Source organism: Embiotoca jacksoni, unplaced genomic scaffold (genome assembly GCF_022577435.1).
Source record: "Embiotoca jacksoni isolate LCO1_2020_lvr unplaced genomic scaffold, fEmbJac1.0.p SCAF_29, whole genome shotgun sequence".
NCBI classification, from domain to species: domain Eukaryota; kingdom Metazoa; phylum Chordata; class Actinopteri; family Embiotocidae; genus Embiotoca; species Embiotoca jacksoni.
The window spans coordinates 307623-332311 of NW_027185380.1; the positions used below are offsets into that span (position 1 = coordinate 307623).

General features: G+C 43.5%; 1 protein-coding gene across 1 annotated transcript; it reads right to left on the reverse strand.

The window, feature by feature from the left end:
* Positions 1-7795: 7795 nt before the first annotated feature.
* On the reverse strand, positions 7796-24298 carry tfap2d (transcription factor AP-2 delta (activating enhancer binding protein 2 delta)). Its single transcript, XM_069161709.1, has 8 exons — positions 24068-24298; positions 22766-23284; positions 19335-19395; positions 13311-13476; positions 11606-11724; positions 11342-11483; positions 10132-10245; positions 7796-8419 (listed from the first exon to the last, which is right to left on the reverse strand). Exons 1-8 carry the CDS (start codon positions 24104-24106, stop codon positions 8203-8205), a joined length of 1377 nt encoding a protein of 458 aa, XP_069017810.1. The 5' UTR covers positions 24107-24298; the 3' UTR covers positions 7796-8202.
* Positions 24299-24689: the final 391 nt, after the last annotated feature.

Sequence of the window (24689 nt, forward strand, 5' to 3'; positions counted from 1 at the left end):
AATGGGGAACCCCTGTAAGGACTCCACCGCCGTGCAAGAGGAGCTACAGGGCGGGTTGACAGCAGCAGGCTGCTTCATGTATGGTGAGTAGCAAATAAACACAGAGAGTACATGTTTTATTTATCGTGCATCTCTGTAATTACCAATGCAAAAATAAAAAAAATAAAAAAAATAATAAAAAAAAACACAAGCAGCTAACAGAAGCCTTTCATGTGTAGTGTACACAGATAGTACAGGGTGAAATAGTAGATGTACTTACAGTAGTGTGGACTTTGTTCTGTTACAATGTCTGGTTTTTGTTTTTTGGAACAAAGTGGAGCGAATGTGATTGAAGTGGAAAAACCAATGGAACATACTATTATTATTTGAACACTGACGGGACATTTGATAGATTTCTACGTACGCACGGGCAACGAATTAAAACATCAACTAACGTAAGATTCAATTCATATATTTTTTTTAATTCCGTTTTTTTTGTTTGTTTTTGCTCCTATGTTTGAATATCGGTCAAATAAGCGCCTCGCGAATCATTGTAAGTTGTGTTTTCTGGCCCTACGGTGTGGTGACGTCACTGAACCGAACATGTGTCAGGTCACCATCCTTCCCCTCCAGTGTTTTGATGTCGGTGATAAAGAAAAACAGTCAAACAGGTCACTCACAAATTCTTACCGTACATGTTCAAACGGACACATGACACACATTATTTCCCCATAAAACCATTGTGACCCCCCCCCCCCCCTCCACTTTGAAATGATGTTTCTGAATTATCTCCGTTATATGGTAATGACATTAAAAACAAATTTATTTATTTTTTAAATCTCAGGAAGTGAAAAACTTGATCAATAAATCAAAATGTTCTATGTTTAACATAAACACGTGTACCGAAGAGAGAAAACAAAATTCTCAAATGTTTATGTTGTCTTCACCTGGTGAAAGGAAATATCTCATAGTCACTAAATGATTACATAGCGTGATGATAAACAGCCATGTCGAGTTGTCATCCTGACCTGTTGCAATTGCGTCGTATGATGTTGTAGAAGTGAAAAGGGAGGAGATATAGAAAATGATTTGCTTTCCTCTCAGAGTGGGATCTTTGCAGAGTGTTGACCACCGACTTTAAACCATCTTAAATGTTGCGCAATTCTAGTTTCGGTAGTTTAAGGACTTCTCTCTCACCTCTGTCATATTTTCTCAATGAGCAAACAATCCTGTTTTTTTGCACCATGTTTTAATCAGTGAATAAACCAAATGTTTTACTATTTGTCTTTATCTTGCTGTATCTGCAACTTCTCTTTTGTCTCTTAAACTGATCCCTGGAAAAGACAGATTCAGTGTCTTTGTTAAAGTTGCATAAAACAAAACAAAAAAAATCTATAACAAACAGAGGTCATGCTTTTGATACCTGTCAAATTCCCTCACAATCACCCAGCAGTGCAGCTCTGAGAGGATTTTGTCCAAGTGTGTGTAAATTGCGCCCCCTAGTGTCATCAGACCATAAGTGCAATCATCCATCCAAACTGACTGGATGGAGGGAAAAAAAACAATGTTGTGCGTTATTGCTCCTTAGTTTCTAATTGAAAAGTTTATTTTCTGAAGTTGTTGAATTTATTCCCATATAAATGAGTTCGTGTTGTAAATCTAAGATGTTTTTGATTGAAGAAAAATGTATTTTTTTGAAAGTATTTGGGTTGATTTGTTGGCTGTCAAGTCAAAACTTTAAAACATGTATTTAGGAGCTAATATATATATGGTTCTTTGTGCTGTGCTTTAGTCAGTACTTGACATTTATCCTGGGAGATTTACTGTTGTGAGGATTTTATTCGCCAAAGTCACGCTTTTGCCTTTAAGGTCCCCTTTTATCTTTGGTTTTGGTGCTTTGGAGGAGTTGAGGCGCATCGGCCACAAACTGAAGCCCGGATTAAGTTATCCACACATTTATCACGTGGGCATATGTGCTGAACACGCTGCTGTGTGTTTTCTCTGACCTGGCATGTGTAGTTAAGCTCCTTTTGATGTTAAATGCAAAAAAAAAAAAGAAAAGAAACGGACTCCGAGGATCCCAGACATGAATGTTTAAGGAGTACGGCTGTTCTCGTGTTGTCTGTAAAGACCCGCTGCCAAAGATCCACCCATCCCGCTGTCTCTTTTCTCTTTCTCCCCCTTTCTAACACACACACAACACACACAACACACAACGCACAACACACAGATATATAGAAAGACTGACACACACACATGGCAGGACATATGACTGTCAGCAATAGCAGATGTCCTGACAGTCTGGAAGTCTGCAGGCGTGTTTGTGCTTGTTGTCCTGCAGGGCTTTGACACATGATGTATCAGCATACATTAAAGACGTGCCACAGTATTACTGCTCTATCTGCTCCCTGCCATCTTTCAAGTCAATCTACAAACTGTCTCGTTTTCACTTTCTCTGAGGCTGCTTCGGTTGTGAGTCCACCTGTCCCCGGCCCCTTGTAGTTGCGCCGCGGTTATTTATATATATTTTTTTTAAACTCGTAGATTTTCTCAGGATCGTTGCAGTTAAGACGTTCGGCACGCTTTGCGCCAGAATACCGACATACGAATTCATGCAATTACCTCGTTTCAGACCCAAGATCTCCATGCTGCATCAGACTTATGGCAGCGACAAAAAGTGTAATAAAAAAAAAAAAAAACTGGACATAATGCTGAAAATCAGTGGAGTAATCCTCTTATTATGGAGTTGTTTCCTGGTAACAGAAGACACGAACCTCACGGATGCACTTAACCGGACGAAAAACACATCATAAATTGATCGCAATGTGCTCGTCTTCAATCCTCACTCCTCTCAAACTTTCTGTTTGTGCAAAGAAAACCACAGTATGGAGTGGTTGCAACATTTTTAGGTACTTTTTTTTTAAAAGATGTGGTGTGAAGTGTTTGGCTACATACGCTGTTTTTGAGAGCGGTAATGAAATGGCTCAAAGGACCCAGAAAGTTTATACATTTCTACATCATTTTTACAGCAATCACTAAATTTCAGAAGTCAGGAGGATGAATGAATTATTTTTCAATTACATAGTAACTTTATTGTTTTGTTTTCTTGTCGACAAAAAAAGCTCTGAAAATCTTATTGTAAGATACATTCATCGTCTATCAAAATTCATGGCATCCTGGGGCGACTTTTATGACTTTTGTTGCGCCTTTTTGAGTCTTTGTGGGCTGAGCGTGTGTACGTATGAATGGATGAGACAGCAAAAATGATCTAACTGTATTAATAATCCAACAAATTTTGCACTTTAAGATCTTATTGTTTATCAGGACATCTTTTACACACCTATCCAGTCTAAAAGGTGTCATCGCGGGATAACATTTTGTCCAGTTCCAGCTGCAGTTCAGCTGTTTGACCACCAGGTCGCACTAGAACACTACATAAAGGAGACGCAGGCCGAGCAAGAAGTATCAGCATAGATAAGAGTTCAGCTTCAGCACAAATCCTCTCAATGTAGATTCAGGAACTGAATCTGAAGGAAAACTCCAGTGAAATGAGAATTATCCATCTTTATAACAACTAAATATCATCAGAATTACACTCTTTATAATACACTTACAGTTTCAATGAGTTACAAGCTCAAGACTTCCTGTAATATAACACAAGTAAACACTAAGAAAAGACACAAATATTTGCTTTTGATTGATCAGCACTTCCTCTTTTGTAGACCCACAGCTGGCAGCATGATTTTTGAAATGCAAACAATGTCTGCATATTAGTGATGATTGCCACAAGAATAGTGTCTGGATTATTGGATGTTTAAACAGAAGGAAAAGATGCAATCTTGCACCTAAAAAAAAATAAATTAAAATAACAATAGTGCCAGAGCTCGTGTTTGTATTCATGGTAACATGTCAACCGAATCCCTCCCAGGACGTACCAAACAGAAGCAGCAGTGGTTGATGATCATTTAATGGAGAGCGGGGCGTTCTGTCTCCTCGGATTTGAAGTCTCGCAGGTTTGAATGCATTGCAGAATCTGTGTGTGTGTGTGTGTGTGTGTGTGTGTGTGTGTGTGTGTGTGTGTGTGTGTGTGAGCTGACAGACGGGGACAGTCAGGACGGCGGCAGCGGGAGGAGAAAAGGCCTTGAACGTTTCTCGGATCAGGACGGAGGAGGAAGAGGTTTTAGCAGAGAGGCAGGGGAAAGACTAGGAGGAGGAGGAGGAGGAGGAAGAGGAGGAGGAGGGTTAGAGCTTCAGAGGAAAAAGACGGAGGGCTTAGAAGTTAGCAGAGTTTTGGTAGTCGTGACTCTGGGGCTCAGTCAGCAGGAGTTATGGTCCCACGGGGGGGGCCCTCAGCCCTCAGACTGTTTAATACACTTCTATATAAATGGCAGTATTCATCGCATGTTGAAGATGTACACTTCTAGTGTGTGTTCTGCTCGTTAAACCTTATTAGATACCCGGGTTGCATTCAAATTATTCAGAAATCTGACTGCATTAAATCCCCCCCCCCCCAAAAAAAACCCACTAAAACAATAATAAATAAAATAATCATAAATAGTGGGACAGAAAATCTGCTCTTGATGTCTAATGTGGTGATTAACCACAGCGTTGCATTGTGATACGATCAATAGTGCGTGTGAATAATGCATCGGCCGCCCCGTCACATTATGCATCGCTGTTGTCAAACTTGATTCATTCTTGTCAGTTTGCAGAAACTGCAGAGGCGCAACGTATTGATTTCATTTTCCTGCTAATTTTTTTTTTTTATCACGTGGGGGTGGAGGGGAGATTTGGGGGGAGGGGGGTTCTTTCACATGAATTACATTGATATCACACAAAGTAATAACAAACAAAAGGTTGATTAAGTTGCATTCTACCAACGCATGTTTGCATGTGTGTACCTGTGTGTGTGTGTGTGTGTGTGTACAGTATGCATGTTTGTGATCATACCCTCCAGTGAGATGCAGCGAACATCAAAGAGCCAATCACACACATCAGTCTGTCACAGCTTCACACACACTGGAGGAGAGAGTTTGATTATATATCAGGATGCATTTTTATTTTATTTTCCATATCAGCCACTCCTGTGATTGATGTTCCTCTCAGCAGCGAAGACTAACTGCTTATATATATATATATATATAAAAAGATGAAAACATGCAACTCTTAAAAACAAAACATTAAGACTTGTGTATTTCGGGAAAATGTTGAATTTAATTTTGCGTTGTTTTTTTGTTTTTTGTTTTTTTTTAATTCGTGAACTTATTTAAGCCTTAAATTAACAAAATGCTGCTTTTCCTACTTCGGATCAACCTTTAAATCCACTTCTCGGTTGCAGTAAGTCAGATCTGCGTGAATGTCTCGCAGGCGTCGTTGTCTCCATCCTGACATGAAGTGTTTCAACAAACATATTTATGAATCCACTGAAGTGAGGAGCAAAAAACGGTCTGAGGACCCCGAAGCCATGAAAGCTGCTTTTCTGCTCTTCATGACTGAACATGTCGGAAAGAAATACTATAAAAAATATTAAAAAAAAAAAAGCAAAGAGTAATCAAACATGAACTTAGTTTTAATAATCAATGAACCACTAGACTAGGGTTTGATTTATTAATTTAGTCTCTAAAATGTTGTCTTTTTTGAGTGCTAAGTCATGAAAATAGTGAAAATTAATGCCAATATCCAAAAGCAGAGGTGGCATCTTCACACGGTCACTTGTTTTGTCCAACAAAAAAAAAAAAACACGTCGTTTTTCATAAACAAACTGATGGAAACGCAGAGAAAAATAGCAAATTGTCATGTTTGAGAAGCTGGAAACAGGAAGTGTTTGGTATTTGTTTTTCTTATCTTTCAACTTAATCCAAATGTGAGACTGTCAGTTGTCTGAAATGATCATCTTCCAGCAGCAGTCTATGGCAGTCAGGTGAAAGTAGGTTTTCTTGTATTTTTTTTTCTTCATTTTTGTGTTCATCTGTTTGGAGGGTTGGTTTCTTCTTTTATTTTTTTTTTTAACTCTAGTGAACGATCAACTGTATAGTAAATAGTAGAGTAAAAAAAAAAAGGTAAAATTCAGACCACTCAAGCCTTTACAGTGAGTGGTTGTAGGGATGGTGTTGCCGTCTTGCAGTAATGCGTTGCTGTAAAAAAACCAACCAAAAAAAAAAACCAACATACACACACACCTGAGGGAAAACCCGGGCCTGCATGCGAGTGTGTTTTCGGGATAACACCATCTGTCAAACACCAGACCTCAACAATAACAGCGATCTACTGTTCCTCTGCACCTGTGTCACTTCCTTCCTTTACATCTCTCTTTACCTCCATTACTTCTTCACCCGAGGCTTCGCTCGCATTGATTCGGGGTGACGGGGAAAAAAAAAAAAAAAAAAAAAGAACCGGCGCAGGCGTCACCGTAAACGCATCCTGTCTGATTATGTGTTTGCGTGTTATGCGGCGAAACGTGACCTCCTTTTCAAACGACCGGGATATTAAAGAGCGAACAGAACCTACGGAGCCCGGATGGAGACGCCAGCAGGCAGCTGCTCCGCTCCTCTGTTTTATCGTTACCATTTTTTTTTTTTTTTTTTTTGAAATATAAATAAACAGAAAACCTGACAGAAGTCGCTCAGAGGAGGCTTTTGAACTTTTTCTGTAGGTAGAACCTTCTCTCACAACATTAAAGAGGAAATCTGGCTTCTTTTTTTTTTTTTTTTTTTCATATTATTAACACTCTGAACTCATGCGGATAATTCACTCTCTGGTTTTTGATGTATACCTCCTCTCTTTAGTCTCTACTTACTCTCTGTGCGTCTGTATTTATATATGGGTGTGTGCGTGCGTGAGTCACATCTCAAAAGCCAGAGTAATAAATTGTAGAACACGTAGCAACTGTCTTTATTGAACACCAGCATTTTTAGACTGTAGGGATTTGAACATATATATAGTTGAAAGCCTACAAGAAAAGTAATTTAAATATTTATATATATCTTTACAAATGTTCATGGGCGAGTCCGAGAGCTCGTGTCGGCTAAACTTGCGATCTGAGGAGGGGACGGGGTTGGGGAGGGATAGGGGAGGGGGGGGTGTATACAAAGATAGACATGCACAGGGAAGAGGAACGACAGCAACGGCAAAGTCACCTTTTACAAAATGGCTGAGTTGGACCCTTTTCTCTCTCTCTCTCTCTCTCTTTCATTCTCTTTATCACACACACACACACACACACACACACACACACACACACACACACACACACACACACACACACACACACACTCTCTCTCACCACAGTGTAGCCTACCCCAGGCAGTGGTTTACATCAGTCTGTTCCTCTCTGCCATGGTCATCGTGGTAAACACACAGGTTGCTATGGCACTGATTGTGTAAAAAATGTCTCCTGCAGGTACTGTGTGTGTGTGTGTGTGTGTGTGTGTGTGTGTGTGTGTGTGTGTGTGTGTTTGTGTTTTGTGGGTCAGCGTTATGTACAATTTTTGATTTGTTCAAAAAATGTCTGAAAAAGTGAAGTTACCAGGATTTCGAAGCAGAACTGGAACTTTTCTGGTTGACGTCAGAGATTTATCTTAATAATTTAATACAAAACTGATAAAATGAAACTTCAGAGGAGTTTTCAGTCTGTGTTTTTTTTGCAGAAATAATCCACATCTGAATTGACTGGATTGAGATCAAATGGATCCAACCCCCCCCCCCCCCATTTAATTTGTGTGTGTAGTTTGTGTTGTTGTGTTGGCGATTTATCTCCCCGCCCCCCTCCCCCCCCCCCTCTCCTTCCCTCCCTCCCCCCCAACCCCCCACCCGGTCCTGGAAAGCTGTGATGTTTACTTCCTGTTTTTCACAATTAATAAATAAACCAATAAAAGTCTCTAATGAGTCACGGCCGTCTCCATGGCAGGGCTCCCTCCCTCCCTCCTTGTCGACACGCACACGCACACACACACACACACACACACACACACACACACACAGGAAGTGTTATTCTCACACACACCGGGATGTCTTGTTTGGGACGGATCAGTCCGTGTTACATTTCAACATAAAATAAATAAATAACAATAAATATGAATTGTCCCAAAGAAGCGCTGCGGTGTGGGAATTAACAAATCCTCGTTGAGAGTGCGCACACACACACACACACACACACACACACACACACACACACACACTCCTAAATGCAGCGCTCCAAGGCACGGGGACCAGGCGGGTGGGGGGCTACTCAGTCTTTTCTGTTTTCCCATCTTTGCTCTGGGGCTCGGCTGTTTTCCGGAGCTGCGACTTTTCCGAGCTGTTGTTGATCTGTTGGTCGGTCGGTCCGCCCGTTTTGCCGCTCGAGTTTTTGTCCAGGTAGTTGAGCATCTCGCTCAGGACCGTCTGGAAGGTGCTGAGAGCCGCGCAGACCGCCGGCGTGCCGAAGCCGTGAGTGATCAGACTGTCGGGGAGAGGAGACGGGACAGAGTCGTCAGAAACGCGCGACAGGAAACCAAAAGGAAGATAAAGGTCAACCAATCGGTGACGAGTCCGTCTGACACGGAGAGCTCGAGGTGACGCGGGTTCTCGTCGCGCCTGCAGCGCAACCTTCCTCCTGAAAGAGTTTCTTCAGTCTGTCAGAGAAGCCTTTCAGCGACGGTCTGAAAGCTGCTTCCACAACAGTAAACGGGGGAAACATGGAATCTGTTTTAAGACATTCTTGGCCTGATTACTGTCTGACTTGCACAGATTAGAGCTTCATCAAGCAGTTGCTCGAGAAATCTGCAAATATTTCTGCATTCAATGACTGTTTGAATCACTTTTGAGCCGGCGACGCCAAATATTCCTCCTCTCCGTCGTCTCAGCTGTGAAGATTCACCTCTTTTCTTTATCTAATGCGATTTTTGAACGAAACCCTTTTCGGTTTCGGACTGTTCAAAAGGACGTTTCAGCGAATTGCAGGTCTGACTATTGTCTGACTTAAACACCACGTACAGATTAGAGCTTCATCAAGCAGTTGACGGAGAAATCGGCAAATGTGTCTGTAATCGGTGATTGTTTAAATCGGTTTTGGGGCAAAAATGCCAAAAGTTGTTGAGCAGATTTGCTTCTTTTTTTCTTCTTCGTGAACTAAATATCTTTCGGTTTCGGTGTCTTGGTGGAGCAAACTGGACATTTTAGGAAATTGCTTCGGGCTCTAGCAACGCGTGATGGAAATTTTTCACCACTTTTTTTTTTTAGAATTTTATAGACTGAACAATTATCCCGCAAAATATATATAAACAATCTTTAACTGCTCTCTCAATACGTCATAGAATAATACTGCTGCAACGTACACAGGAGCTGGTTGAGTCCTCAAAATCCCACGTGGGTATTCAGATGGTCAACTTCTCTTCTATTTAACATTTCCAAAACTAAATTTAGCAAGTTTGGCCTAAACGAAACAAAATTCCTCCTCTAATTCGATTTTTTTTAAAAATTTATTTAAATTTTTTATTTCTACATATTATAAATCATAAAAGTTTACTTCACAATCAAACAAAGTCAAACGTTCCAATCGTAATAATTTTACAGCTCCGCAAACAACAATAGAAAGATAAATTGTTGTAAAAAAAAAAAAAAAGAGAAGGTTTTAAGAGGAACTTTTAGAGTATTGTACAGTTTATTTTTCTGCCCTGCAACATCACCAGGCCGGTTCCTCCGCCGCTAAACGCCCGCTCTCGTCTCAGCCCGGGACCCCGACGCTGCCAGGAGGATGCTCCTGTTCAATCTGTCACCGCGTTTATTCTCCTCGGCTCACATCTCGTTTGTTTGCCCGTGTGCCGTCTACATCGCGCATCTCCCTTTTTTTTTTTTTTTTTTTTTTTTTTTTGGGGGAGAACTCGTAAAACCTCCCGCGAACGGTGATCGCGCGCCACGGGTGTGACATTTGCGCGAACGAGGCGCCGCTCTCTCCTCCTCTTGTCATCCGTGCCGAGAATCAAACTGCACAGCTGCATCTTTTTCCAAAATGGCAAAAGGGGGTCAAAACGTACAAGCGGAGGCTCCGCGAGGGGGAAAAAAAACAAAAAAAAAACGTCGTCGCTCGGGCGCTTTTAGGCGTTTAAAAAGAAGGACTTCGAGACTTCTTCGAGACGGGCGAGACTTCTTCTCCACGCCGGGCGTTTTGCTCACCTGAAGTGTGTGAGGTGTCTCTGGATGTCCAGGTCCAGGATGGGGGTCGGTCTGGAGGAGCCCAGAGGAGAACGGTCTTGGCTCAACAAGTCCTGGAACTCCTTACAGATTTGCCTGACAGACAGAAGGAGGGAGGGACTGAGGGTTTACCATCTGTCTCCCAACACAACCGTCGACATTATTTTTTATTTCTTTCACCCCCCCCCCCCCCCCTCCCCCTTCTCTCTCCCTCTCGCACCCATCCTCATCATTTTGGACGAACACCCCGCAAGTGCATTCAAGACATTTCCTCCCTGCGAACAACTGAAGGAAAACCACACGCGGGAGAGAGACCGGTTCATCGTGGTGCGTTATTAAAAAAAACAAAAAAAAACAAGAAAAACACTTTGACAACATGATAGGGGAAAAAAAATAAATAAATCTGGAGATGGAGAGTTGAAGTTGCTTTTCAACATTTGCCCAGGCTGTCTGTTTGGATTTTCATCAAGTGTTTGGGCTGCATTTATTGGAAAAAAAAAAATAAAAATCAGCTTATCTGGAGAAGAGTGGAAGCCGTTTCCCTTCAGCACAATAGTACATGTTAGAATTTACAATAATAGAGTTGGATATGCAAAAGCCCTGTAGCACGACTATCTGCATTTATAACATGCAACGTGTTCAATTATGTGTTGTTTGGAGTTAAGTTGATCACAATTTATTTTTTTCCCCCCCATTGAGCAGAACGTTGATGTTTTCATACACAAAACCTTTCTTGAACTTAATATCTTTAAAAACACTAATCTTGTTATTTAAGGGTAAAAGCTCTTTTTTTTTTTTTTTTTAATCAAAGAATTTCCTCAAGAAAACAGCTGGTAGCTGGAAATGCGAACATAAATGAAGCAAAAGCTAAATTGAAAGAAACTGAATCTAGAAATAAAAAAAATAAAAAAGAATCCCTGCCTTGTTGCAACTCGATGATCAATTGTGATTTTCATCTCAACTTGTAGATTTATAGACACTAACTTAAATCTGGCACTTCTGACCAGATTGGTCCCATTTCTCGACCTGATTACCCAAGAAATTCAAAAAAAAGATCGAAGTAAAATTTCAAAATAAAAGTGTCTGAGTCTTACCAAGCAGCTGCAAAAGTTTCAGCTCGTCTGTTTTCGTTATATTTTTGTGTTTATATATGCGTGTGTGTGTGTGTGCACGTGTGTGTTTGTATTCTTACTTTGTAGCCAGAACCATCTTCTTGCGTGCGCTGGTTTCTTTCGGCTCGCTGTGCTGCCTCGCCAAATGTTCCCCCACCGCCTTGCTGGGAAACTCTGTCTCGCAGGTGTAGCCGAAGTCCCTCGCCAGGTGGAGCGCCTCACCTGCACACAAACGCAGGAAGGACGGAAACACCGAGACGAGCGCTTAGGAGATTAAATATGAACGCTAGAACAGGGATGGCGAGTGGAGAAACAAGGCGTGCTCCTGAATAACCGTCGCCTACCTTCCACCAGGGAGGTGAGCAGCGTGACGTTGGCAGCTTTCCTCCGTCCTGCCGGCAGGTTGAGGCCCAGGCGGTCTAATTTCTCACGAAGACACCGGCCTCCATTCTTGGACTTCGCTCTGGGGGAAATGGAGTAAATGACTTTGAATCACATATCCTGCATCATCCGACGCCAAAAGAATATCACGTAGAAACTCAACCAAAACACCCCAAAAATAAATCGCCTGAACTCGTGTTTAATAACGAAATCTTGCACGTAAGAATGGAGGAGTAGTTCGTCAAATTAGGCACAAAATGGGAGTAATTAAAACATCTCTATGTATTAGATATTCTGTCCTTGAACATAGAAATGAACCCTTTAAATTTGCCTTTTTTTTTTTTTTTTTTTACATCTCTTTTTGTACCCACAGTGAGGTGTTTTATTTTGAAAAGCAGAGGAACTTTGCTTCCTTTCGTTGCTTCATCTTTTACGCCAAATTCCTGCAACGTCCATGCTGCTCCTTCCTGTGCTGTAAAGCTTACGAGTTGTTTCTGGACCCTGCGCTTTCACTGGAGACTTTTATTTTTGGTGTAAAAAAAAAACAACAAAAATAAAAAACTGATTGTGTGCAGACCAACATTTAAAAACATTACGCGGTAAAAAAAAAACAACAACCACACTACAGATTCTCATCTGTTACGATCATTTCTGTAACGTGATTTCCTCCAGATAGAGATCAACGTCTCTGTTTGCAACATTCATTTCATTTGGTTGAGGCCTCATCTTGCAGGACCGGCCATATTCTCTGTGCCCACCCCCCCCCCCCCACCCCCCGCTTCCCCCCCACTCCCTCTCCTCCCTTTCTCTTCGCTCCACCTCATCAATAATACAGCGCTGGCAACTCTTGCTTTCCTCTGGTTCCTCTGATCCCGGCGTGCTTTGGCCTGGCCTCGCCTCCCTCCGGCTCCGGGGGGCACGGCGGCGCGTGCAGCCCCGGCCCCTCGTTCGCCTACAACAGTCTTTCGTGGCCGCCGCTCTATCTCCAAACGTTTCATCCGAGGGCTACGGAGTCTCAGACGGCGCCCGCCGACGCTCCGCCAGCCAGATTTACACTTTCCCCTTTTCCGCGCTCGCCTCCCCACTTCAATGTTATTACGTGTTCTCGGAGGGTGTGCGAGGCCGCGGACGAAGTAGCAGAAACTTTTGGACCATCGAAGGCAATTTAGGCCGCAACTAGCCGTTGATTAACGTTACAAAATCCTATATTTTGTGTGGTTTGGTACACCGCCAGGTGCTCCTGATACTTTTTTCCTTCCCTCTGCCATCACACTTTTATTTTCACGTGCTGTTAAAAAGGACTCTCTGCTTTTGAAATCTGTGTCTCCAAGCGCTCCGTGGAGGGTCTTCAACGAACGCTACGGCCGAAGCCGTGAACTCATTGAGGCGCCGGCCGATTGGTCGCCGCGGAGTCACGATTTATCAAGAGGATGTTTTGGGGCCCGAATGAGAAGCGATTGTTGTTGTTGTTGTTGCTGCTGCTGCAAAATGATTCTTCAAAACTGTTAAAAACTCTGTCAGAGAGTTTCTCTGTAACAACGAGATGAAATGAAAGCATATAGAGCCATAATGCTGCAATAGAATGAGATTAAGGGTTTTGTGTGTGTGTGTGTGTGTGTGTGTGTGTGTGTGTGTGTGTGTGTGTGTGTGTGTGTGTTGTATGCTGACCTGCGCAGTATGCCGCCCAGTAGGGAGGCGTTGAGGCACTCTGGAGGGGACAGTCTTCTTTTCACCTCGGCGATGGTGACTTTGTACTTGGAGGTGGAGCTGAGCAGCGACAGGCGGCCCGGTACCGAGCAGAACAGATCTGTAGGATTCACCACACACGTTCCCCCTGCGTACAAAACACAGGACACAAATCACGCCGAGGTTTTAACGCGGACGCCCGGACGCACCGCCGGGGGAGAAAAAAAAAACAAAGTCGACCCAAATGAGTTTTGCCGTCCAACCACCGGCGGAAGAACAGAGTTGAGGCTGCGCGGTCCTCGTGGAGTTCAAACTCCGTGTCGGGCTTCTTCAAGACGACTTTTCAGCTGGTCACAAACTCGACTGACGGAAAATGTGGCCGCGAACCGCCGGTGCAGCATAAAGCGAGAGTTCTGGAGGTTTTTTTTTATGGAACTGGAACTGACACGTTCCTACTTTTGTTGCTTTGCTGAAGGCTGATACGCGGCTGCTCTTCTTTCTGTTTGACAAACTCCATTGTGCGTTTTGGCTGACGAGGGAGTTCATAACCAGAACTCTCATTGTGGAATCAAGTGAACTTCCGTCACTGCAAAACAGCAACAGAGCAGATTTTTTTTTTTTTTTGACCCGGTGATACTTTATTTTAACAGCTGTTGATCGTTAGTACACAAACGCTCGATTGGGTTTGAACGAACAGTTGGGGTACGTTTATTGTTAGGTTTTAATTCGTGTTTTCATACGTTTCATACCCACAACACCCACGCAAGGCTAATTAAACAACCGAGATCTTCATTTGTTGTGGCTTAACCACGCAAGCACAAGAGCATCGCACCAACCGTCTGTCTGTCAACGCTCTAAGTGCCGTCGTTGGTGCGGCATAAACAATACAAATGTTCGTTTGCTTTGTAGCTTCTGATTTAAAAAAAAAAAAATAAATAAATAAAATAATGATAAAAATAGAGGCTTTGAAAAGTATCTTGGCGCTGTGATTTTGGGGTGATACTTAGAGGCTTACTTCATTTTGCAATAAATTAGAGCTGCATCAATTAGTCAGTTAATCGATTACTGATTGATAGAAAATTAATCAATAACTATTTTGATAATCGTCTCTCTTTTTTAATTTTTTTTTTTTTAAAGCTGATTACAGCTTCTTAAATGTGAATATTTTTGGGTTCCTTTAGTCTTCCATCACAATGAACTGAATATCTTTTGGTTGTGCACTGTTGGTCGACATCTCAGGCTGCATCTTGGGCTTCAGGAAACACCGAAGGAATTTGTCACCACTTTCGGACATTTCAAAGACCAAACGATTACACGAGAAAATGATCAACAGATTAACTGATCGTGGTAAATAATCGTTAGTCGCAGCCCTGCAGTGATTACTGAGAGGGAGAGAGAGAGAATGAGAGGCCGCTGAATTTCTTTTTTTTTTTTTTTTTTTTTCATCACGAGAGCAACAAGGAGCCCTTTTCGGTGCTGTTGGTGTAGAAGCTTTCAGGTTTATCCTGAATGTATCCAATAAAAATCCATTTAGACCTTGAGAAACCTTGACTCAAAAAATGCATGAAGATTTTGGTCTGAAAAGAAAAAAAAAAAATAAAGAATACATTTCTCCTCGAACCCCAACTCTGTATCCATCAGTGATCTGGAGTATCGGATTGACTCGCGTTTGAAACGACTGCTTTTTGTAGGAAAAAGAAAACAAAAAAAACCACAGGATGTGTCTTTCTGTGGAAAAAGTTCCAGCAGATGAAGCTCCAGTGAAACGCTCAGGGACACGTGTGCAAAACACCGAGTCGGTTTTGCACTTTTGTTCGTCGAGGGTGGTTTCAGCTGTGTACACACACACACACACACACACACACACACACACACGCGCGCGCGCGCGCGCACGGACACACGAAGTCTCCTGGCTTCTCGTTTCAAAGAATCACGCATATCGGGACATGAGACAAAGAATAGAAATCAACTGACGTGGCTGAGAGCAGATCAATCAGGAAATCTCCCGCCCAATTTATTGGTGCAATAACGTTTGAGCGCAGCCAGTCTGCAGAAGCATGTGATGATTCACAGTGAATCGATCAAGTGGGAAGTTGATGTGGAAGAAAAGTGCTTCGAAGCTTTTCCACCCGTGTTTTGACGGTAAATTCATTTTTTTTTTATTTGATTTCGTGCTTTCATATTGTCTCTAACTGCCTCCAAGCCCAATATACATAAAAGATGCAGCCTGTTCTGAACCATATAACGTTCATGAGATGTTATCAGTACATTTTCCCAATAAACTGTTTTTTTTTTGTTTTTTTTTTAAAGGCTTAATGTGAAGTCGGAAACACATGTAAACCGGAAACAAAAAAAAGGGGATTAACATCATTAAAGCTCTTTCATCCTTCGTAAACTCTTTTACTCTAACTGTAAACATAACATATGTTCAAACATTATTCTAATCTCAAATTAATCCCTCTATGATTGTGAGAGCAAATGCACACTCACACCGTGAAGCCTACTGATCAAGTGTCTTCAATCACCACCGGCATAATCAATGTGTTTCCCCCAGCACTTCACCAGACTCCTTTTCACGAGTTAAATATTACATGTCGTTTTTTTTTTTTTTTTTTACTATGTACATATATTTATATTTCTGTTCCAGCTCAATATTTGTCTGGATGTAAGAGCTGCTTGCTGTTTTTCCCAGGAGGGGGAAAACAAAACCTTTTAATCACCTTCCGCCATGCAACCACCGACTTGATTTCATTGTGTACTCGAGGCTCATGAATGTGTGATTTAATGATTGCGGTTGTGATAGTGAAGGCTCTTTCGCATTATTAATTGCATCTGAATCGGTGTTGCCGGATCCTCCTGGAATATATCGAATGCTCCGAGTAGGCCTATTGTTATTAAACTTTCACTTGAACTAACGTCCCAAGCAGCTGAAACGCAAGGTTTCTGTCTGATGTACTGTAGGCTATATTCTATTATTCATCTGCCTCATTATCAAATCTAACAGCAGGGTGTGTCGCTTTGTTATTAAGCCGTGCTGGATATGATGAAATGAAGAAAAAGGATGCCATTTAGGCCGAATAGAACAATGCTGGAGGCAAGGATTGGCTGCACACGCCAATTTATTTTTTTCGGGGTGGGGGGGGGCATTGTGGACAATTTGGCCACCAACTAAGCTTTTCTATATGACCAGCTGTAACCTATATATATATATAATTTTTTTTTTTTTTTGCACTCATGGATCTATGATTCACAATCAGCAGAAATGTGCTTCACTTTCTGGCCACATGAAGGCAGTTAGACCGGATGCCTCGCAAAAAAACAAACCAAAAAAAAAAAAAAAGGTGTCGTTCCAGGGTTCAGCACCGTGGACAGCGGCTGGCACCTTTTCATTTCAGCACCGTGGACAGCGGCTGGCACCTTTTCATTTCAGCACCTGGACGGCGACTCGTGACGCCCACAGCACAACTCTCACATCCTAATGGCGTGGAAACAAAAGCCTGTTGTACACCAGCGGGCTCCGCTTTGTACGAGGCTGTATGGGACTTGTGTTTCACTCAGGCTGTCAAAAAAAAAACGGACGATAGCAGGCCGAGGGAATCGATTGATACTATTGGTTAACCCTGAGTGTGTGTGTGTGTGTGCGTGCGTGTGTGTGTGTGCACGCGCACGCGTGAAGTCCGGCTGTGTCTAGCCTATACGTGACACAAACCGGGCAAACCTGTCTGTCAGACTCACGCGCTCTGACAGGGCGCGCGTCTCCGAAAGCCGCGGGTTCACATCATATTAATTCCCCTAAAAATGTTTTGATTCAAAGTAGTTTGTATTTTATGTTGCCAAGGGCAATCGAAAAGAGCTATTGCCGGTAGTGCAGTCAGCGGAGCGCGCGGGCCCAGAGGCGATAACGGTATTTAAGCAACGGAGAGTAGCCTCGGGCTGCGGCGCGAGCGGCGGGCGGGATCACACGCGGAATCAAGCGCCTTTTACGAGTTTGCCACGAAAATTAAAAGAAAAAGAGACAAGGGCCAAATGCCATACTCCTCATATTTTAACAACAATGTTTATAGCTCCAAAAGAGCCCGCCAACGTCTTGACAGAAAAGAGAGATGTGCGCGCACGGGCTGTAGTAGCGGGGGCGCGCCTCTGACAAGATCAGCTTGATCTGTCAGAGGCTGCTGCCGGAGCCGAACTGGAAAAAGGGGGATAGCAGGGTGATTAAAAACACAGACGACTCCTCCTAAGTAGGATCCGCATTTCTTGAGTGATTTTCTTTTGAAAAAGGTTATGTGAATATTCATGCCGCCCAAAAGCCGCAGTCAGAAAGAACAACATTAATATGATCTCGGCTGAATCCCGGGCCCCGCTCGGCATTAGCATATCAAAGCGTCCGCCCGAGGCGAGAGAAGCTATCGATACGGGAGCGGGAGGTAAAGCAAAGATTATTGGTTGTGATGGTTGCGGCGGCTGAGCTCAGGGCCAAATACGGCGCACCATTAACCGAAAGTGATGGCGAAGGGATTCCCGCGTCAATCCGAGAGAAAAGCCCCAACACCTAGGCAGAGCTGATGAAAAAAATTAAACCCGAGACGCAGCCTTTCCTGTCGCTGTGGAAAATTACACGCAGGCCTCCTCCCCTCCACTGGAAAACAGAGTCGGGCTTTGATGGAGCAAAAGCAAGATCCACAGCGTGTTTTTAAAAAAAAAAAAACCTTACTCGTGTGGAAGTTGGCTGGTGCGCTTTACGGGGGTGATGCAGGCCGAGGCCACATCCACATCCCCCCCACCCCCGAAGAGTCGACCTGAGCCGCCTTCACCAAGCACGTTTTAAACACTGGGACTAACTCTGGATTAAACACACACACACACACACACACACACACACACACACACACACACACACACACACACACACACACACACACACGTCCAGACAAACAACAATTACTGCAGTCGAAATAGGCCTCATAATTATTCTTATGGTTTACTTTGGGCTACCCCCCCCAACACACACACACACACACAAAATGATAATAATAATAATAATAATAATACTGAGAGCAACGAAATAATTATTATATCCTGATTAGTTTTCAAGAAATTATATAATTTAGTGTTTTATCTGTTTGGACACCATACAGGCTAATTTAATAAACTGGAAGAAAAAAAAAATCAATGCATTTACAGGAAGCATTATAGACCTTTAAATTAGTTTGTTTAATTAATACCAAATAAATTTTACAATATTCCTGTTTTTTTTTGTTTTTTTTTTCATAATAATAGGCTGTATATATATATTTTTTTTTATAATCGCCCACCAAATCCTTTCTTCCTTTCTTTCTTTCTTTCTTTTTTTTTTCTACAGGAGAGATAAATTCATCAACACCAACGCTCGTGAATTACGACGAATAAATGATACTGCGTGACACGTAAACGTGACGATAAAATAGCGTGCTCATGTCGTGAAAACAAAGGCAAAGCCCGTCAGTCAACACTTTTTTTTTTCCAAATATGACCTCCCCTTTTGACTTCTAAAAACCGGTCATTTACTGTGTGGCGCGGACGTCCGCTTGTAAAAAAAAAAGTCAAATAAACAATTTTAAGTGCGGGGTTATTATTTCAGGCCGATGACATCACGCGAGATGCCTATTAACTGATGACTTCCGTTGGCAGTCTAAATTGTCTTCAACCCAACTCGGTGCCAGAGCTTTGACAAGGTAGGCGGTGAGTGACAGTCCGCCGCAGACTGCGGGAGCGCTTTGCCTCCGCGCGCGCGTACGGTTGCGCGTCGGCGTTTAAATAGGCGAGGAAAAAACGGGGGGGGGGGGGGCCGTTCCCGCTGTAACATGTTGACAGCAGACAAGAGAGGAGTGTTCCGCCTGTTTGTCTGTCTGCTCGCTGTCTTGTCGCGTCGGGCCGTGAGCGTTCACGGCCTCCGGTACAACAACAAGAGAATATAAATGGAGGGAGGTGGATGGGATGGGGATGGGATGGGGGGGGGGGGGCCCTTACCTCTCCGGATGACGCCCCCTTGGCCGTTCAGCACGAGCCCACACTGCGCTTCCACGGAGCCCTGCGGAGACACACGCACTCATTAGCACGAGCAGGGAGGTGAAATCGCTTCACCTACATTTTGTACACATGCTGCAGCGGTTTACCTGCTGCCAGGTTGTTGTTGTTGTTTTTTTTTTTCAGATGCAGCAGAAATGAATAACGTTTGGTATGTTTTTATTTTATTTTTTGGTGTTTTGTTTTTTGTTGTTTTTTTTTTTCCCTCCTGTCATTCTTCAGGAACATCCAAGGTTGTTGATTTCCCCTTAAACCTATTAGCACACACTCGCACGTGCATTAAAAAAACAAACAAAAAAACAATGAATCCCGTACAATTAAAGGAGCATTTCACGGTAAAGCAAACTTTTAGATGACTGCGATTACATGATCGTAGTTGTGCTGTTTTTGGCTTAAAACTCAACACTATTAAGTTCCTTTGTTTCCACGTAAGCAGACCAAAAATCCCAACGTTAAAAATAGCACTGCGATATATCCTCGTGACCCGGTGCCACGGGTTCAATTAAAAAAGTCAATTCAATTTAAAAAAAAAAATAAAAAAAGTGCCTATTTTTTTTTTTTTTTCTTTCTTTCGTGAAAACATGTCACGGCCCCCCTTCAGGTTTATCTCGCAACCTCTTTTGAGTCCCCTAACCCACAGGTTTGGAAACCAGCACGTCTCCATCCTTAAAGCTTCGTAAAGTTCAGCAGTAAGAAGGGAGTTCAAAAACAAAAAAACAAAAAAAAGAGACCTAAAGAGTCCAAACAGTGGCCCTGCTGAACGCCCCTTTGAGCAATTTTCTGGCGGCGGAAGCCTTTTTTTTTTTTTGTTAGAAAGTGTACATCACTTAGCGGGCTTTGAGTAAAATCGAGGGCACGGTGAAATAAAGGATGCAGCTCACGGCTCCCCCCCAGAAACGAGCTTAATTTGAAAGGCTTCGGGCTATAACCGAGGACGGCGCAACTCATCCAGACTGAGAAATGAGCCGAAGTGTCCAGAATTGTGTTGCAGCCACCAACCTGTTGGGGAGGGAGGGGGTGAGGAGGGGGGGGGGGGGAAGAGATCCCTGTACGCAACAAACATATATGCTTGCACGTATGGAAAACCTGTTACCGCCGCCATTTTGGTCCAGATCAGATTCCGCGTGCTATCAACAATGTCATCAAGAAAAGAGAACACGCGCTTTTTATTCAGAAAAAAAACAAAAAACCCCCCAAAAAAACCCCCGTAATCCCCCCCCCCCCCACATACACTCCCCTCCCGCGCAAGCCTCGAGGCCTTGCCCACGCAGAAAGCCCCCCGATTAAAATAAACTTGGGGGAAAAAAAAAAAAAACCCGGAGCGTGTTGCAGCTCTTTCTTAACCAAGCTCCTGCTCCGTTTCTTTTCTTCTACTCCGAAGCTAAAGTGATTATAAAATCAATATACAAAACGCAGAGGTCTTGCATGAATTAGCTTAGTGACGGGGGGAAAGGTGTGGCAGCTGCTTTTGTTCGGCGTGAAAATCTCTTTAACGCGCTCAAAGATGCGACCGGGGCCGCACGAGACCATAGGCGCATCTGTTCCGTTCATACGTCCACGTCTCGCGCAAGCTCAGGTTCACGAGCCGCTTTCTATTCTTTTCCTCAACAGAGGGGTCAGACCTGCGCTCTTTTATGTCCCAGAAGCTTAAAATAAATCTCATATTTACCATTAGAGCTGTGCCTATAGGTTGGACAAATAAAATAAACGCAACCGGACCTTAGGCTGCCCTATTATATTCAGTATATATCATAACAAATATACAGGGGGGGGAAAAAGAGCCTATTATTGTCATTATCGTGAATTCAAAAATTATTAAATTACATGCAGAAATTTCAAAAAAAAAATAGTCAATGGTAACAGAACAATAATAATAAAAAAAATAATCAAATGTAATGCAGGCACAATTATTATTCCCCTAAACTCGCTGCTATATCAAGGCACAATTTTATTTGATTTTGAATAGCCCTACACATCATCGCGCCTTATTGCCACACCCTTTAAATAATGTTAAAAAAAAAAAAAAATCAATAACTTAAACTATATTTCATTCAGATCAAATACAAATTCGAATTACTGTTTGGATATTATTATTTATACTCTTTAAAAATAGCACAACAATTCGCGTTATCGTTATTTAACATCGAAAAGGCATTTGCTGTTTTGTCTGCACAGCGTCATGTGATTTTAAACACGCGAGACGTTATCGAGACGCGTTTGGTTGGTAAATAGTTAACGTGACTGAAATGATGTGTCGCTGTGTTTAAGTCGTGTTTAAGTGCGGCCGCGTTTTAACAAGCTCAGATGTCGCTGGATAAGTAACAAAGTTGATTGACGTTAAGTCGGTAATTGGATAAACTACGGTGCTTTATGGCGCTCGAGCTGCCCATTGTGCCCTGAACCCCGATCCGTTAATCCGCCCTTTACCGGAGAATGGAGCAAACCAGCGGCTTTTCTTTGCCTCAACAGACAGCCGGACACACACGCACACACGCGCACGCACGCACGCACGCGCACACACACACACACGCACGCACGCGCGCCTTGCGAACACACACATGCGCTCGAGGACCGTGCGAATCCGTTTTCATCTCGACCATTTCTTTACATCGAAAAAGAATTATGTAAAATATGGGTCACGTGCGTTTCTGGAAAAAAAAAAAATAAAATAAATAAAAGGGCGGATTTGACAATAGGGTCGTATAGACTGCCAGTCAATTAACCTTTAGAAACGGGCCTGCCTTTCAGAGGCGCGGGGCCGTGCAGACTTGACATTTACTTTTAGCCTGTTGTTCACTCACGTTTGCTTTTGGCAGCAACATTATGTCAAGACGATAACCAATATTATTTACCCCCCCCCCCCCTCTCCTCCCACCTCCCCCCTCCTCCCACCGCCTCCCCCTCCAAAGTAGGACAGAGATGGAGACAATCTACTGGCCAGTACAGCTTTGTGATTGTCCGAGACAACAGACAGATGAAGCAGACAGGCAGACAGACAGACAGACAGACAGACATCTGGCGCTGTCTTTCTGTTCAATATTTTTTTTGGGGGGGGGGATTGCTGTGTGGCTGCTACAAGAAAGGGGGAGGAGGAGGAGGAGAGAGGGGGAGGAGGGGGGGGGGGGTTCAATAGTAGGCCAGTGGGGCAGGGAGACTGGGGCACTGGGTCTTGTGGCAGCTACGAGAGGCTGTTGCGCTCTATTGTACTAAATCACATCTTACGGCGCAGAGTTAACAAACCAGAGAAGAGAAGCCGAGGGATAGATAGAAAAAAAACAAAACAAAAAAGGCGCTTCGGTAAGATCTCGGGGCCTCGAGGAGAACGACTGTGAATGAGCGGCGGAAAGGAAAAAAGAGATGGAGGCCGCCGGTACCTGCAGGTCGTCGGCCGCGGTCGTAGGGAGGCCCAGGCCGCCGGCCGGCAGCAGCCTCTGGTCCGGGTGGTGCATGCCGACGCCGTAGGCCTGCGAGCCGTGTGACGTCATCAGCGACAGGTCATGGCGCCGGTAAGCGTCGAGGCAGCCCAGCTCGCGCCGCTGCTGCTCGTCCAGGCACGAGGACTTGAGGGCGGAGCGCGCGTTGTGCAGGTTGATGAAGTCGGCGGGCTCCCCGTGGTGGAGCTGCTGGTAGTACTGGCCCGAGTGCAGCGAGTTGAGCCCGTAGGCCTCCGGGGCCACGGCCGGGTGGGAGTGCTGGAACTCGTAGTGGAAGGACTGGTGGTGGAGGGGCGTGTACTGGTGGTTGGCCGAGAAGTAGGGCGAGGCGAACTCCGTCCCCGCCGGCGCCGGGTAGGTGAGCGGGGAGGAGGAGGAGTAGGCGACCGAGGAGTTGGCCACGGACTCCAGACACCCGAGCTGCATGAGCCGATAGCTGTTTGATCCGTCGTGACGTATCTACAAGATAATAAAGAGACGGGGGGAAAAAAAAAAAAAAAAAAAAAAAATATATATATATATATATATATATATATATATATATGAGCCGTGTCATTTAGCATCAGCCGGTGTCTCCTCTCGCTGCCTCCCAAACACACTCCAAAAAGCACAACTCACACTCTCAAAGCGCTTTTTTTTTTTTCCTTCCCACTTTAAACCACCTGAAGGAGATGTCATTTCCACACGCCCGGGAGGGGAACGAACGCGCGGCAACAGGAGCCATCGGTATTTCTTTTTTTTTTTTTTTCTCCTCCCTTCGGCATGCCTGTCACTCTGCTCGCAGCGTTTTAAAAGGCGTGCTGTTATATATTATTATTATTACCGAGCTGCTGGCAAATTTACTGTCCCAGCTCTCTCGCTCATAGCGGATGGGAGGTGAGCAGAGTGAGACGCAGCGGAGAGTGTTCCGCCCTAAAATGTTCTAATCACACACTGTTACCGGTTCACTCACGAGCCTCATTTGCTTCCACACATTATAAATAAAAAGCCCCGTTTTTTTTTTTTTTTTTTTTTTTTTTAACCGGCAGCCCCAGTGAGACGCACGACTCATTTCTCCTTTTGTGCATTAGACTATATCTATATATTTTTTTAAAATCCGTGCGATACAGTAATAATCCAGACTTCCCGAGAGCAGACCTCGAAATGCTTCTCCGTTTAAAACGAGCAATGTTTCTCCTCCAAAACACTTCCTGTAATTTCGTAAATTAAAAAGGCTGTTTTAAGTCAAATAAATTCGCCTACCTCTGCGTCGTGGACAAGTCCGGGGAAGGTCGCTGACATTGTGCTTTCTCCAAAGTAACCCGTGTTTTTTTTTTTTTTTTTTTTTTTTTTTTCTCCTCTCTCTCCTCTCTGGCCCGATCGAATAATAATAAAAAAAAAAAAATGCCTTAAAATCCCCAAAAAGCGAGAGAAATGGAAAAGTCCCCCCTCGCGCGCTCTCGGTAACGGTGGAAAGCTGGCGGAACGCGAGCGTCTCCCCTCTGCACGGACGGGGCTGGCTCACGGATTTTGTACTTGCAGGGTATTTCTCGGCTGATGTCGTAGGTCCCTTGGTAATATAGAAGTTTTGAAAATTAAGCATCAGCACTGAGGAATGGGAGGACAATAGACGGAGCGGAGCATCCCAGGAGACAAGGAATAAATATTGTATCTTCGCCTTAATAAGGAACCAAGTGCTTCTTTCAACATTTTCTACGCTTTTTGTGGACATTTTCATTTTTGACTCGTTTGTATTTTTCACAAGGTCTCCTGCTCGCTTTCGTCGTGTTATTATTATTATTTTTTTTTTATTATTCACATCGGCTAAACCGTTTTACAAAAAAAAAAAAAAAATGTGCGGGATTTTCAACGGAAATGTAAGTTT

Excerpts from the sequence above, each read along its gene's own strand:
- tfap2d (XM_069161709.1), bottom strand. The coding sequence starts at position 24,106 with ATGTCAGCGACCTTCCCCGGACTTGTCCACGACGCAGAG. Across the intron at positions 19,396-22,765 it reads CCGCGGCCGACGACCTGCAG|GGCTCCGTGGAAGCGCAGTG; the intron begins GTACCGGCGGCC and ends GTGTCTCCGCAG. Across the intron at positions 13,477-19,334 it reads AGGGGGCGTCATCCGGAGAG|GGGGAACGTGTGTGGTGAAT; the intron begins GTAAGGGCCCCC and ends TTTTGTACGCAG.